This window comes from Pseudophryne corroboree, chromosome 3 (genome assembly GCF_028390025.1).
Source record: "Pseudophryne corroboree isolate aPseCor3 chromosome 3, aPseCor3.hap2, whole genome shotgun sequence".
NCBI lineage: Eukaryota > Metazoa > Chordata > Amphibia > Anura > Myobatrachidae > Pseudophryne > Pseudophryne corroboree.
The window spans coordinates 610,817,891-610,833,659 of record NC_086446.1 but is presented as its reverse complement, the minus strand read 5'-3'; the positions used below and the strand labels follow the sequence as shown (position 1 = coordinate 610,833,659).

The 15,769-nt window shown below is 46.9% G+C and overlaps 2 protein-coding genes across 6 annotated transcripts in view; one reads left to right on the top strand and one right to left on the bottom strand.

Annotated features, from left to right (window-relative positions):
* Positions 1 to 15,769, bottom strand: part of SLC25A16 (solute carrier family 25 member 16) — a 175,010-nt gene that overhangs the window by 121,280 nt on the left and 37,961 nt on the right. The gene's annotated exons all lie outside the window — the stretch shown is intronic.
* The window catches only part of BLOC1S2 (biogenesis of lysosomal organelles complex 1 subunit 2), a 36,075-nt gene that overhangs the window by 7,314 nt on the left and 12,992 nt on the right, over positions 1 to 15,769 (top strand). For all 4 annotated transcript variants that reach the window (XM_063961599.1, XM_063961601.1, XM_063961600.1 and 1 more), the window contains one exon: positions 9,824 to 9,952. In XM_063961599.1, coding sequence (XP_063817669.1) covers positions 9,868 to 9,952 — 85 coding nt within the window. In that variant the 5' untranslated portion in view covers positions 9,824 to 9,867. The remainder of the gene's footprint in view (positions 1 to 9,823; positions 9,953 to 15,769) is intronic.

The following is a 15,769-nucleotide window of genomic DNA, read 5'->3' as shown; positions in this document are numbered from 1 at the left end:
TGGGCGAGCTCTAGACAGCCCCTTGCGGGCTTGCTGCGCTCGCCATGCTGCGGGCTCGCTGCGCTTGCCACAGGTTCTATTCCCACTTTATGGTTGTCATGGACACCCACGGTTGGGAATAGCCCTTGCGCAGCTTTCGGCATTCTCTGCGGTCGGTATCCCGACATAGGTATTACAACCGCCAGGATATTAGCTACATCCTGACATAGAAGAGGAGGAACCCGCTTCTAGGCCTAAGCTACCTTTAAGCAACAGAGAGTCGTCAAGGTGGGGTTCCAGCTCACTGAGCTCATGCGTGAGGTCTGGAGTACTCCTTACCAGAGGTTTCAGATACCAAAAAAGCTGGCTTCTGTATATCCCCTCCCAGAGGGAGAATGTACAAAGTGGGAAGTTCACTGCTCTGTAGATGCTCACATAGCTCGGCTAGTGAAAATTTCTACATTGCCCATACCGTCTACATCCTCTGTTATGGATGCAACAGATAGGAAAATAGAGATTTTCCTCAGAACCATTTTTTCTCAGGCAGCCCAACCATGGCTACTGCTTGGGTAGCAAAAGCCATTGAGGGCTGGGTAGAGGCACTGGAGGGCAGTCCTCGTATATTGGGTAAGCAGCCCTGGATACTGGAATATTTGCTTCCAAGGTATCAGCCACTTTTATAGCTGCTAGAAGGGTGCTCTGGCTTCGCTCTTGGAGAGTGGACTCTGATTTCAAGAAAGCATTGGAATCATTGCCTTTTACAGGAGAGATTTATGTTTGGCTGTGGGCTAGACAAAATAGTAGCCACTGTAGCAGCTCCCAAAACTGCTCTCGGCTGCAGCTTCTAAGACCAAGGCATCATCCTTTAGGTAATTTCAGCCACAGGGAAAAGCCAAGGGACAGGCTTTTCCCAATCAGTCTCATAAGGATATGCCAAGAAAAAGCCATCTTGGGCTGCCAGACAGATGGCTTCAGGACTGAACGACAAACCCTCTGCCTGACGGAACGGGTCTCCTTCTGGGAGACCCCAGAGTGGGAGGCTAACTTCTTCACTTTGCAGATGCCTGGCATCAGACTACCGCAGACACCTGGGTGCAGGAAGTGGCCTCTCACATATATGTTCTCACCTTTCTGGGATGTCCTCCACAGCACTTTTGTTGTACGGCCCCTCCAGCAGATCCTCTCAAGGCATTGGCTATGCAACAGGCTGTTAATGCTCTTCTACAGTCAGGAGTTATAATGCCAGTTCTGTCACTTCAACAAGTGGCAGGGTTTTACTCCACACTGTTCATGGTGTGCAAACCAAATGGCTCTTTTCGACCCATACTCGCCCTCATGGCTCTCAATAAGTTTGTCCAAATGCCCAGGTTTTGCATGGAAACATTCCGTGTCATTGACCTGGCATTGGAACCTGGGGTTTTATGGCGTCCCTGGACATTCAGGATGCATACCTGCATGTACTTATCAATGGCATCCATCAGCGTTACCTCTGGTTTGCCATTCTTCACCAGCATTATTAGTTTCGGGCACTGCCCTTCTGATTCTCTATGGCCCCTCAGGTCTTTACCAAGATGATGGCAGTCATGGCTGCACATCTCAGGCGTCAGGGACTCCAGATTTTCACTACCTAGATGACATACTGATCCTGGCTTGGTCTCCGGAGGGTCTGTAATAGCATCTCCGCTTGACCATTGCCTGTCTGCAGACGCACGGTTGGATTATCAACTGGAAGAAATACTCCCTGGCTGCGTCTCAAAGAATATTACATCTGCAGCCATCCTAGATTCTCAGGCTCAGAGGATTTTGCTGCCGGCAGACAAGATAATGGTATTTCGGCCCTTATTCCGAGTTGATCGATCGCTGCCGTTTTTCGCAGCGCAGCGATCAGGTTACTACTGCGTATGCACTGCAATGCGCACGTGCGTTGTACGGGTACAAACAGCATCGTTGCTGTGCAATGCTTCTAGCGATGAATCCATTTGCATAACCGATCGCAAGGAGATTGACGAAGAGTGCATTTATGGGTGTCAACTGACCGTTTTCTGGGAGTGGTAGGGAAAATGCAGGTGTGTCCAGGCGTTTGCAGGGCGGGTGTCTGACATCAGTTCCGGGACCGGACAGGCTGAAGTGATCTGAAGGGCTGAGTAAGTCCAGAGCTACTCAGAAACTGCAAAAAACTTTTTCGTCCCGCTCGGCTACACAAGTGTTCGCACACTTGCAAAGCGAAAATACACTCCCCTAGAGGCGGCGACTATCTGATCGCTGCTTTGCAGAAAATATCTAGCGAGCGATCAACTCGGAATGAGGGCCTTCATGCTTGTCTGCACAGTTTTCTTCAACGCCGGCGAGTTCCATACGCTTAGCCATGCAGGTCCTGGGTCTCCACCTTCGACGCAGTGGAATGTGCCCAGTTTTACTCCAGACCTCTGCTACACCTGATTTTGTCATGATGGAACGGATAGCATCATCTTCTTAGAGCCCAGACAATGGTGTTGTCTCAAGAGGTTCGGCTGTTGCTCTTGTGGTGGCTTCAGACATCCCACTTGGACAGGGGCTGTCCATTTTGGATCTCGGATTGGATACTACTCACCATGGATGCCAGTCTCCGGGGGTGGGGAGAAGTGACCAGCCAACAGTCCTTGCAGGGACATTGGACAGTCCTCGAGAGTCGCCTGCCCATCAACATACTAGAACTCAGGGCAGTGTTCAGGGCACTCAGTCGGGCGCAGGACCTTCAGGGACGGCCAGTGCAGGTCCAATCCGACAACACAACTACAGTAGCTTACCTCAACCATCAGGGAGGCATGAGAAAATTAGCTGCTATGAGAGATGATGCACATCCTCATGTGGGCAGAATGTCATCTTCCAGCAATGTCAGTAGTGTTCATCCCAGTAGTGCTCAATTGGGAAGCCGACTACCTAAGCCAACAAGACATCCACTCAGGAGAGTGGGCTCTGCATCCAGAATCTAGTGGACTGGTTGGATCATCCAGAAGTAGATCTCATGGCATCACGCCACAACCACATACTACCAGTATACAGGTCCAGAACTGAGGATCCCTCAGCCGCCTTTGTAGATGCTCTGGCAGTACGGTGGGACTTAAATCTGGTATACATCTTTCCTTCAGTTTCACTTCGTCCAAAGGTGCTTTGCAAGTTCAAGCAGGATGGAGACACAATGCTTCTCATAGCTTCAGACTGGCCGAGGCCTTCTTGGTTTGCAGATCTGCAGGGTCTGTCAATCGACATTCCTTTTATACTGCCTTTAAGGCAGGAACTGTTAACACAGGGTCCGTGTTTACACTAGGACCTGGCTCGACTGTCTGACGGTGTGGATCTTGAGACATCCCTTTAAAATCTAAGGGCCTCTCAAGCTCGGTTGTCCAGACAATGCTTAAAGCATGGAAGCCTGCCTCAGCAAGGATTTGGCACGCTTATTTCCAGTGATATTCGCTGATGAACTACAATCCTTCTACTTTCAGAGCGGCGAGAGTACTTGCTTTCCTTCAAGCAGGATTGGACTTATGTCTTCGACTAGCATCCCTCAAGGCACAGGTATCTGCCCTGTCCATGTGGTTCCAGAGAATGATTGCTTATATGCCAGATATCAGAACTTTCTTTCTCTAACGTCCTAAGTGGATGCTGGGGACTCCGTCAGGACCATGGGGGTTTAGCGGCTCCGCAGGAGACAGGGCACAATAATAAAAGCTTTAGGATCAGGTGGTGTGCACTGGCTCCTCCCCCTATGACCCTCCTCCAAGCCTCAGTTAGATTTTTGTGCCCGGCCGAGAAGGGTACAATCTAGGTGGCTCTCCTGAGCTGCTTAGAATAAAAGTTTAAGTTAGGTTTTTTATTTTCAGTGAGTCCTGCTGGCAACAGGCTCACTGCTACGAGGGACTTAGGGGAGAGAAGTAAACTCACCTGCGTGCAGGATGGATTTGCTTCTTAGGCTACTGGACACCATTAGCTCCAGAGGGAGTCGGAACACAGGTCTCACCCTGGGGTTCGTCCCGGAGCCGTGCCGCCGACCCCCCTTGCAGATGCCGAAGTTGAAGAGGTCCAGAGGTCCAGAAACAGGCGGCAGAAGACTTTCAGTCTTCATAAGGTAGCGCACAGCACTGCAGCTGTGCGCCATTGTTGTCAGCACACTTCATACCAGCGGTCACTGAGGGTGCAGGGCGCTGGGGGGGGCGCCCTGGGCAGCAATGTATTATACCTTTTTTATGGCTAAAATACATCACATATAGCCCTTGAGGCTATATGGATGTATTTAACCCCTGCCAGATCTCACAAACTCCGGGAGAAGAGCCCGCCGTTTTAGGGGGCGGGGCCTATTCTCCTCAGCACACGGCGCCATTTTCCTGCTCAGCTCTGCTGTGAGGAAGGCTCCCAGGCTCTCCCCTGCACTGCACTACAGAAACAGGGTTAAAACAGAGAGGGGGGCACTTATTTGGCGATATGATTACATATGTGAAAATGCTATAAGGGAAAACACTTGTATAAGGGGTTGTCCCTGTATAATTATAGCGTTTTTGGTGTGTGCTGGCAAACTCTCCCTCTGTCTCCCCAAAGGGCTAGTGGGGTCCTGTCCTCTATCAGAGCATTCCCTGTGTGTGTGCTGTGTGTCGGTACGTGTGTGTCGACATGTAGGAGGACGATGTTGGTGAGGAGGCGGAGCAAATTGCCTGTATTGGTGATGTCACTCTCTAGGGAGTCGACACCGGAATGGATGGCTTATTTAGGAATTACGTGATAATGTCAACACGATGCAAGGTCGGTTGACGACATGAGACGGCCGGCAAACAAATTAGTACCTGTCCAGGCGTCTCAGACACCGTCAGGGGCTTGTAAAAACGCCCATTTACCTCAGTTGGTCGACACAGACACGGACACTGACTTCAGTGTCGACGGTGAAGAAACAAACGTATTTTCCTTTAGGGCCACACGTTACATGTTAAGGGCAATGAAGGAGGTGTTACATATTTCTGATACTACAAGTACCACAAATAAGGGTATTATGTAGGGTGGGAATAATCTACTTGTAGTTTTTCCTGAATCAGATAAATTAAAGTGTGTGATGATACGTGGGTTTCCTCCGATAGAAAATTATTGGAGGTATACCCTTTCCCGCCAGAAGTGAGGGCGAGTTGGGAAACACACCTTAGGGTGGATAAGGCGCTCACACGCTTATAAAAACAAGTGGCGTTACCGTCTCCAGATACGGCCGCCCTCAAAGAGCCAGCTGATAGGAAGCTGAAAAATATCCTAAAAAGTATATACACACATACTGGTGTTATACTACGACCAGCAATCGCCTCAGCCTGGATGTGCAGCGCTGGGGGGGCTTGGTCGGATTTCCTGACTGAAAATATTGATACCCTTGACAGGAACAATATTTTATTGACTATAGAGCATTTTAAGGATGCATTTCTATATATGCGAGATGCGCAGAGGGATATTTGCATTCTGGCATCAAGAGTAGATGTGATGTCCATATCTGCCAGACGATGTTTATAGACACGACAGTGGTCAGGTGATGCAGATTCCAGACGGCACATGGAAGTATTGCCGTATAAAGGGGCGGTCCATCGGACCTGGTGGCCATGGCAACAGCTGGAAAATCCACTTTTGTTACCCCAAGTCACATCTCAGCAGAAAAGGACACAGTCTTTTCAGTCTCAGTCCTTTCGTACCCATAAAGGCAGGCGGGCAAAAGGCCAGTCATATCTGCCCAGGGTTAGAGGAAAGGGAAGAAGACTGCAGCAGGCAGCCCATTCCCAGGAACAGAAGTCCTCCACAGCTTCTGCCAAGTCCGCAGCATGACGCTGGGGCCATACAAGCGGACTCGGGTGCGGTGGGGGGTCATCTCAAGAGTTTCAGCACGCAGTGGGCTCACTCGCAAGTGGACTCCTGGATCCTACACGTAGTATCCCAGGTGTACATTGGAAATTCGAGACGTCTTCCCCTCACAAGTTCCTGAAGTCTGCTTTACCAACGTCTCCCTCCGACAGGGAGGCAGTATTGGGAAAAAAATTCACAGGCTGTATTCCCAGCAGGTGATAATCAAAGTACCCCTCCTACAACAAGGGAAGGGGTATTATTCCACACTATATTGTGGTACTGAAGCCAAACGGCTCGGTGAGATCTAAAAGATTTGAACAATTACATACAAGGGTTCAAATCAAGATGGAGTCACTCAGAGCAGTGATAGCGAACCAGGACGATATGGTGTCACTGGATATCAGGGACGCTTACCTACATGTCCAAAATTTGCCCTTCTCACCAAGGGTATCTCAGGTTCGTGGTACAGAACTGTCACTATCAGTTCAGACGCTGCCGTTTGGATTGTCCACGGCACCCCGGGTCTTTACCATGGTAATGGCCGAAATGATGTTTCTTCCTAAAAGAAATATGGACGCTTTCCTGATAAGGGCAAGGTCCAGAGAACAGTTGGCGGTCGGAGTAGCACTATCTCAAGTAGTTCTACGACCGCACGAGTGGATTCTAAATATTCCAAAATCGCAGCTTTTTCCGACAACACGTCTAATGTTCCTAGGAATGATTCTGGACACAGTCCAGAAAAGGATGTTTTCTCCCGGAGAAGAAGGCCAGGGAGTTATCCGAGCTAGTCAGGAACCTCCTAAAACCAGGAAAAGTATCAGTGCATCATTGCACAAGGGTCCTGTGAAAAATGGTGGTTTCTTACAAAGCGATCCCATTCGGTAGATTTCACGCAAGAACCTTTCAGTGGAATCTGCTGGGAAAATGGTCCGGATCTTATCTTCAGATGCATCAGCGGATAACCCTGTCTCCAAGGACAAGGGTGTTTTCTTCTGCGGTGGCTGCAGAGTGCTCATCTATGAAAGGGCCGCAGATTCGACATTCAGGACTGGGTCCTGGTGACCACGGATGCCAGCCTAAGTGGCTGGGGAGCAGTCACACAAGGAAAAAATTTCCAGGGAGTGTGATCAAGTCTGGAGACTTCTCTCCACATAAATATACTGGAGCTAAGGGCAATTTACAAGGCTCTAAGCTTAGCAAGACCTCTGCTTCAAGGTCAGCCGGTATTGATCCAGTGGGACAACATCACGGCAGTCGCCCACGTAAACAGACAGGGCAGCACATGAAGCAGGAGGGAAATGGCAGAAACTGCAAGGATTCTTCGCTGGGCGAAAAATCATGCGATAACACTCTCAGCAGTGTTAATTCCGGGAGTGGAAAACTGGGAAGCAGACTTCCTCAGCAGGCATAACCTCCACCCGGGAGAGTGGGGACTTCAGCGGGAAGTCTTCCACATGATTGTAAACCGTTGGGAAAAACCAAAGGTGGACATGATGGCATCCCGCCTGAACAAAAAACTAGACAAATATTGCGCCAGGTCAAGGGACCCTCAGGCAATAGCGGTGGACGCTCTGGTAACACTGTGGGTGTACCAGTCAGGGTATGTGTTCCCTCCTATGCATCTCATACCAAAAATACTGAGAATCATAAGAAGGAGATGAGTAAGAACGATACTCGTGGTTCCGGATGGGTCAAGAAGGACTTGGTGCCCTGAACTTCAAGAGATGCTCACGGAAGAACCGTGGCCTCTACCTTTAAGAAAGGACCTGCTCCAGCAGGGGCCTTGTCTGTTCCAAGACTTACCGCGGCTGCGTTTGACGGCATGGCAGTTGAACGCCGGATCCTGAAAGGGCATTCCAGATGAAGTCATCCCTACCCTGGTCGAAGCCAGGAAGGATGTAACCGCAAAACATTTTCACCGCATTTGGCGAAAATATGTTGCGTGGTGTGAGGCCAAGAAGGTCCCTACAGAGGAATTCCAACTGGGTCGTTTCCTACATTTCCTGAAAACAGGACTGTCTATGGGCCTAAAATTAGGGTCCATTAAGGTTCAAATTTCGACCCTGTCGAATTTCTTCCAGAAAGAACTGGCTTCAGTGCCTGAAGTTCAGACGTTTGTAAAAGGGGTACTGCATATACAGCCTCCTTTTGTGCCCCCAGTGGCACCTTGGGATCTCAATGTTGTTTTGAGTTTCCTAAAGTCACATTGGTTTGATCCACTCACCACTGTGGAATTAAAATATTTCACATGGAAGGTGAAGATTCTATTAGCCCTGGCTTCAGCCAGGCGTGTGTCAGAATGAGCGGCTTTATCATATAAAAGCCCTTACTTAATTTTCATTCTGACAGGGCAGAATTGAGGACTCGTCCTCAATTTCTCCTTAAGGTGTTTTCTGTTTTTCACATGAACCAACCTATTGTGGTACCTGCGGTTACTAGGGACTTGGAGGACTCCAAGTTACTTGACGTTGTCAGGGCCCTGAAAATATATGTTTCCAGGACGACTGGAGTCAGAAAATCTGACTCGCTGTTTAGCCTGTATGCACCCAACAAGATGGGTGTTCCTGCTTCTAAGCAGACGATTGCTCGCTGGATTTGTAGTACAATTCAGCTTGCACATTCTGTGGCAGGCTTGCCACAGCCAAAATCAGTAAAAGCCCATTCCACAAGGAAGTGGGCTCATCTTGGGCGGCTGCCCGAGGGGTCTCGGCTTTACAACTTTGCAGAGCTGCTACTTGGTCAGGGGCACACCCTGACTGAGGAGGACCTGGAGTTCTCTCATTCGGTGCTGCAGAGTCATCCGCACTCTCCCGCCCGTTTGGGAGCTTTGGTATAATCCCCATGGTCCTGACGGAGTCCCCAGCATCCACTTAGGACGTTAGAGAAAATAAGAATTTACTTACCGATAATTCTATTTCTCGTAGTCCGTAGTGGATGCTGGGCGCCCATCCCAAGTGCGGATTGTCTGCAATACTTGTACATAGTTATTGTTACAAAAATCGGGTTATTCTTGTTGTGAGCCATCTTTTCAGAGGCTCCTTCGTTGTTATCATACTGTTAACTGGGTTCAGATCACAGGTTGTACGGTGTGATTGGTGTGGCTGGTATGAGTCTTACCCGGGATTCAATATCCTTCCTTATTATGCACGCTCGTCCGGGCACAGTATCCTAACTGAGGCTTGGAGGAGGGTCATAGGGGGAGGAGCCAGTGCACACCACCTGATCCTAAAGCTTTTATTATTGTGCCCTGTCTCCTGCGGAGCCACTAAACCCCCATGGTCCTGACGGAGTCCCCAGCATCCACTACGGACTACGAGAAATAGAATTATCGGTAAGTAAATTCTTATTTTCCGGGAATCCTTCGTATTCAGCCTCCATTTGTCCCCAGTGGGACTCCTCTTTCGTTCTACAGGCATTACAAGCAGCTCTGTTTGAACCATTGGACTCTGTGGGTTTAAAGTGGCTGATGGAAAAGACTCTCTTCCTCTTGGCTATTGCCTCTGCTCGCAGAGTGTCTGATTTAGCAGCACTTTTGTTTGCTCTCCTTTTTTGATTTTTCATCCAGAGAGGGCTGTCCTCAGGACCAGTTCTGGATACCTTCCTAAGGTGATCTCCAAATTTCTGGGGAGGGGTTATAGGTGAAGAGGACCCAGTGCATTCTGGGACCGAAAAGCTTCACTGTTTGGCGCCCGGTTCGTTCCAAACCACCTAAACCCCATGGTAATCCTGTGGAGCCTATGGGCCTCGAAGAAATAGAGTTAACCATGCTAAGTCTACTATAAATCTTATTTTTATCCATGAATCTGTTGAAAAATGCAAAGATATTTTATTTATTGAAACACATGTCTGAAATTTGTAAGTTTTGATGAATTCTACAAGTTTACGCACGCACAATAATAGTGCTCCGAATAAGTTTGCAGTAAGCTAATTTTACAGATTTTGTTACTGGTGCTTACGTGTGAGAGGAGGTTTTTCTTCTAACAGTTATTTACCTTTATAACAGAATAATATTGTCCAACCAGACTGATACAGAGGTTGTTTCTTGGCATGGCAGAAGTGGGAGGACCAGAGAAACTACCTTCAGATGAGCATCCTGTAGCAACTAATGTGTCTCAGCCTTCAGCATCACATGGTGAGGTTTCTACCTAAATAGATATATTCATATGTTTATGTACTTGCAGTGTTCAATGTTTCCACTTAAATTTAACTGGCTATCTGTACATTTAGCAGAGAAATAGGAAATGGTGAACAAGATATGAGTTCCACTAGGCGCCACAGAAAAGGATCTTTTTTTTTTTAATTCAACAATTTTTATTAGATTTTTATATAGAAATACAAAAAACAGGGAAACCTTCATGGTACAGACAAACCAAAGACCGGAGAGAAACCGGTATAGTTACAGTGTTCCAACGTAAAGTGCTTTTAAATCACATCAGTGAAATCAACAAATACCTATATGGTCGGTAGCTGTGGGCTTGGGTAAAAGGCAAAGGATGGACAATCTTAATCTACTTGAGGTCTAAGAAATGATGAAAACAGTACCCGTTTGCGTCTCAGCATACGAAATCATCATATACCCACGGTCAAGCACCTAGTTTTACATGAGAGTTTACAGAACATCAATATACCGGAGAGGTCAATGAAGAAGACAGACAGGAGGAGGAGGAGGGGGGGGAACAAATGGGGAAGACAATACAAGTATGATCAGTTCCTGAATGAGTAACGGCCAAAGACATCTTAGTTAAGAATAATAAAAAGGCATTTCCGGCATGGTTAGCCATTCTAACCAAAGAGAAGGTTCAGTATCTAATTGGCCTCGGACTAAACATACAGCGTGGGGTATTAAGATTAGTATGATTACATTTCCTAGGAAAAGAACAGGAGGTCTCAAAGGAACAGTACATAGGCCTAAGTTATCACTAGGCCCTATCGATTTGTCTATATAGGTACCACTTTGTGGTCTCAAATAATTTATATATGAAAGATTGTATGTCCGGATCTAGAGTATCAATGTACCTCTCCCACTTCTTGGCAAACCGCCTGACCCCCATTTCTATGTCAGGTCATGAGGGTCATGTGTTTTACAGCCATCAAAGAAGGGGTAGACGGCTTGATCCAATTATTAAGAATTTGTTTCTTGGCAATTGTCAAAATGACAGAGATTACCGGAACAATATCTCTATCTTCAGGCCCAAGAGACCATTCCCTAAAATCAAGTAACAAGCAAGCCTTAGGACGTTTTATTAACTGTAAGTTAAATACTGTGTTGAGATAAGCGACCACCTTATACCAAAACTTAGATATTTTCCGGCAAGACCACATATTGTGGTACAAGGTGGCATTCTGCGCAGTACATTTGATGCAACAGCCAGTGTCGTCTGGGACCATGTGTGCCCTCTGATTAGGTGCTATATATGCCCTTTGGAGCGTTTTCAAGTGTACCTCTTGCAAAGAGGCTGAATATAAGGACCTGAAAATGGGTAAAATGTTATCTAATAATTCAGCGCTCGATCCCATATTGGGGATATCTCTGGACCATGAGGACAGCGCGGGTTCCCAGAGCCGGTCTCTGTATGAGACCCTAAAGGTGTTTCTGAAATAATTGAGATGGTAAGGACAATCTTTAGTGAGCACCATTAGGGTGCGCAGCGGGTCTGTGGTAGCCTCAGAAATCATAGGATGAGACTGGGATTGAGCAAAATGCCTAGCCTGTAGGTACATAAAAAATTCCCGGTGGGATATACCAAACTTTATCTGGATATCAGAGAAAGAGAGCACTGCGTTGCCTCCTGGGTCATATATGTCTCTAATAGCTGCGATCCCCTTTTCTCTCCAACTCAAAAAATGTGTGTTATCAAGGCCAGGAAGGAAACATGGGTTACCCCAGAACGTAGTGTGAAGAGAGGTGTCAGGTTTTCTCTGTGCTTTAGTGTGTGTGACCTGCCATGCTCGATATGTATGCCAAAACAAAATATTCTGTTTTATCCCAGATGGGAGGCAAGAGTTTGGGGTGTGTAAGAGTGCAGCAGGGGAGAAAGGGTGAAATACGGCCAGTTCAAGTGTCAGGTTCGTAAATACTGATCTGCCCCAAAGCCAGTCTGTGATATACCTGTACATTGCTGCTCTACTAAATAGGACTGGATCCGGGATTCCCATACCTCCCTCTTCACGTAATAGCTGCAATCTAGCGTAGGGGACTCTTGGTCGTTTTCCGGCCCATAGAAATCTAGTGAAACATTGCTTAAGGAAAAGGACATCTTTCTCAACGAGGGCAATAGGGAGCATAAGCAGGAAATATGCAATTTTGGGAAATATCACAGATTTAATAACCTCTGCACGACCCATAAGAGATAAGGGCAGGGACGCCCAGTCAGTAAGTATTTTAGACACCTTGGACAAAATAGGACCAAAATTAATCGCATATAGATCCGGGAGAGAAGTAGGGATCTGAACTCCTAAATATTTAAGACTATCTCGGGTAACTGGGAATCGGGACAGGACCGGGTGTGATGGAAAGAGGGAGGAGTCCCCTGAAAGGAGGAGGAGCTCGGATTTGGATATATTAATCTTATATCCCGCAAAAGAACCAAATTGTTCAATCAGGGAGACAATCGCAGGGATGGACGTATCAGGATGGGAAATAAATAGCAGCATGTCGTCGGCATACAGTGATAATTTTACCGTGGTGTCCATGATTTTTATGCCTGCAAATTCGGGAGAGTTTCTCAGGGAAACAGCTAAGGGTTCTAAAGCTAAGGCAAATAATAAAGGTGACAAGGGGCAGCCCTGTCGTGTGCCACTCTGGATAAGGAAAGGGGAAGAGAGAATACTATTCCCCAAAACTTGAGTGGAGGGAGATTCATATAGACGGGAAATAAGAGAGACAAAGTCCTCAGGTGCACCAAAGCGATGGAGCGTTTCATACAGATGGTCCCAGGTGACCAGGTCAAACGCCTTTTCGGCATCAATGGATAATAATACATTAGTATCCGTGGGTTTGGAAAGCTGAAAGGCCTGCATAACAGTCAAGACCTTTCGGATATTGCTCACTGATTGCCGACTCCAGACAAATCCAGTCTGGTCCGTATGCACTATGTCAGGGACTATGAATTTGAGTCTATTTGAGAGGATTTTAGTGAATAATTTGTAATCCGTGTTTAAAAGGGAGATCGGACGATAAGAGCTGGGAGACTCAGGATCCCGGCCAGGCTTCGGGATAACCTTTATGACGGCTGAATTAAAATATTGGGGCAAGGAAGCACCCTGCATAAAAGAATTAAATAAGACAGAAAGAGGTTCGCTCAGTCTAGTAGATAGAATTTTATAGTAGTCATTGGCGAAACCGTCAGGACCCGGAGTCTTCCCAGTCTTCAGTCCACCTATTGCTAGAGAAACTTCCTCAGTGGTGATAGGTGCAAGAAGAGAGGTACAGTGCGACTCTGACATTTGAGGCAGATCAGTAGAAGACCAAAAGCTAGACTTGTGTGTCTGGTTGATAATAGGACGTGCATACAGAGTGGAATAAAAAGACTGTAGCACCTCAGCAATCTCGGCCGAGGTCCGTACTCTGTCTCCACCTTGGGTGAGCAGAGAGTGAATGACCACTTTAGGGTGTCTGCCCTTTAATAAACGTGATAACAGTTTGCCAGACTTGTTGCCATATCTGTAAATGCTACAGTCTCTTGAAAATGAATATTTCGCTTCCAATTGAGAAAGGAGGGTATCGAACAGTGTCTTTTGTGTAAGGTACCGTTCTCTAGTAGAAGGGGAGGGGGAGGACTTAAATTCCTGGAAAGCGAGAGTGAGAGCCGCCTGGGCTTCCAAATATTGTGAATTTAAATCTAAATCCCTTTTTTTACTATAGGAAATAATGTGTCCCCGGATAACTGATTTTGACGCCTGCCAGAAAAGAGCAGGATCGTCGCTCAGAGTTTCTCCATTGTGCATATGATAATCCAGCCACGCTGCATCTAATGAGGAGCGGAATTTTAGAGAGCCACTTAAATGAGAGGGGAAGTGCCAGGAGCGGAATGGGGATTTTTCTGAGAGGAGCATCAATTTCATCCAGCATAGAGCATGATCTGAAATACAGATATTCTCAATTTTTGAGTCAGCCACTTTTGAGAAAAGGGATTCAGATAACAGCAGATAATCAATCCTCGAGAACGTGTGGTGCGCAGCTGAGAGACATGTAAACTCCCTTTCTAATGGATAGCATGCGCGCCACACATCCACTAAGGACAGCTGCGAGCAAATATAGGGGATACCAATACGCGGTAACGAGGGGGGAGTGCGGGGGGGAGGGGATTTATCCATGGTTGAAGAAGAATATATATTAAAATCTCCACCCAGTATTATGGGAATTTCAGAGTAACTTAGTAGCTTAGTGACCATGTTCGTATAGAATTGCCTAGAGTACTGATTAGGGGCATAAATATTACAAAGTAGGAACCTGGATGCATACAATGTGACATCTGCCAATACATACCTACCCTGAGTGTCATCTATAATAGCTTGGACAGAGATAGGGACCGTGTGTCGTGCTAATATAATCACTCCTCTAGCCTTAGAAGAGAAGGAGGAAGAGGCTACCACAGACCAACCCATAGTGTTCAGTTTTACCACCTCATTTGGCATAAGGTGAGATTCCTGAATGAAAACAACATCCATGCCCACCTTCCGAAGATAGAGCAAAATCTTTCTGCCTTTAGCTGGGGAGTTGATCCCTCCCACATTCCACGTGCCTACACTCAGACTAGCCATGCATCAAATGACCTGGGAGAGCCTGAAAACATGCACAGTAACCATAATATCTACAGCCGTCGAGAAACAAATACCAAACATACCGGGGTGGACACATAAGGAAAAGAAGGGGAGGGGGAGAAGAAAAGAAGAACAAAAACATAGAAAACACACAGAATATAACATTAAAATTGTGAAAGAAAGTCCTGCTAAGGACGATCATAACTTCAGAAAACAAGAACAACCGGTTCGAGCAAGCACAGAGGCCGTCATAGACCACCACTGAGCCAGCCAGAATTTGATAACCTGAGAAAAAAAGTGAGGGAGGGGGCGCCCTTACCCACCCTCGGCAACATATTATATGAAAATATATCTAAGAAAATTAACCAGAAAATATCGGAGCACACAGAGCACGTTACAGAAAAAGAAAAATGCAGCCTGTCACATAAATAAAAGGATGGAAATATCTCCTCTAAACATATGTAAACATTCTAGAAAGATTGCATTTCCAGGAGAAAACAGCAGATGTATAAGAAAAATCTAAAACATAAAACAAAGTAAAATGGTTCGGCCCGTTGTATAAGACCAAATGCTCTTTTGTGGGGAAAAAACACCTGCGGCAGCTTCTACCGCAATAATTAAATTATATTAGATTGGCGGGCATCGCCAGAAACAGAGAAGTCCAGGAGCAATACTCAGCCATCCCTCTCCAGGGTGTCGTCCACCTGAGATGAGTCGTCATCTGCCTGGGAGGCCTCGGAAACATAAGCCTCTGCATCTGCAAGGTTTGTAAAGTCTCGAAAAGAATTTCCATCAAACAGACGTAGTCTTGCAGGGAAGAGCAGAGCAAATTTTTTATTCGCCTTTACCAAACGAGAGCAAAGGGGGGTAAATTCTCGACGGGCCCGGGAAACCTCCGCAGAGTAGTCCTGGAAAATGGCCAAACGAGCTCCCTCCCATTGTAAATTTCTATGCTTCCTGGATGCCGACCATATTGCCTCCTTATGGAGAAAGTTCAGACATTTAAATATGACCACACGTGGTCTGCTATTAGGTGCAGAACGTGGGGGACCCAGTCTGTGGGCTCTCTCAATAACTAAGCCGGTGCATTCATCTTGGATATGCAGTAAATCAAGGAGGGACGTTTGCAAAAACAGAGTCAAATCAGGACCTTTCAGTGACTCAGGGAGCCCCAGTACCCGAAGAT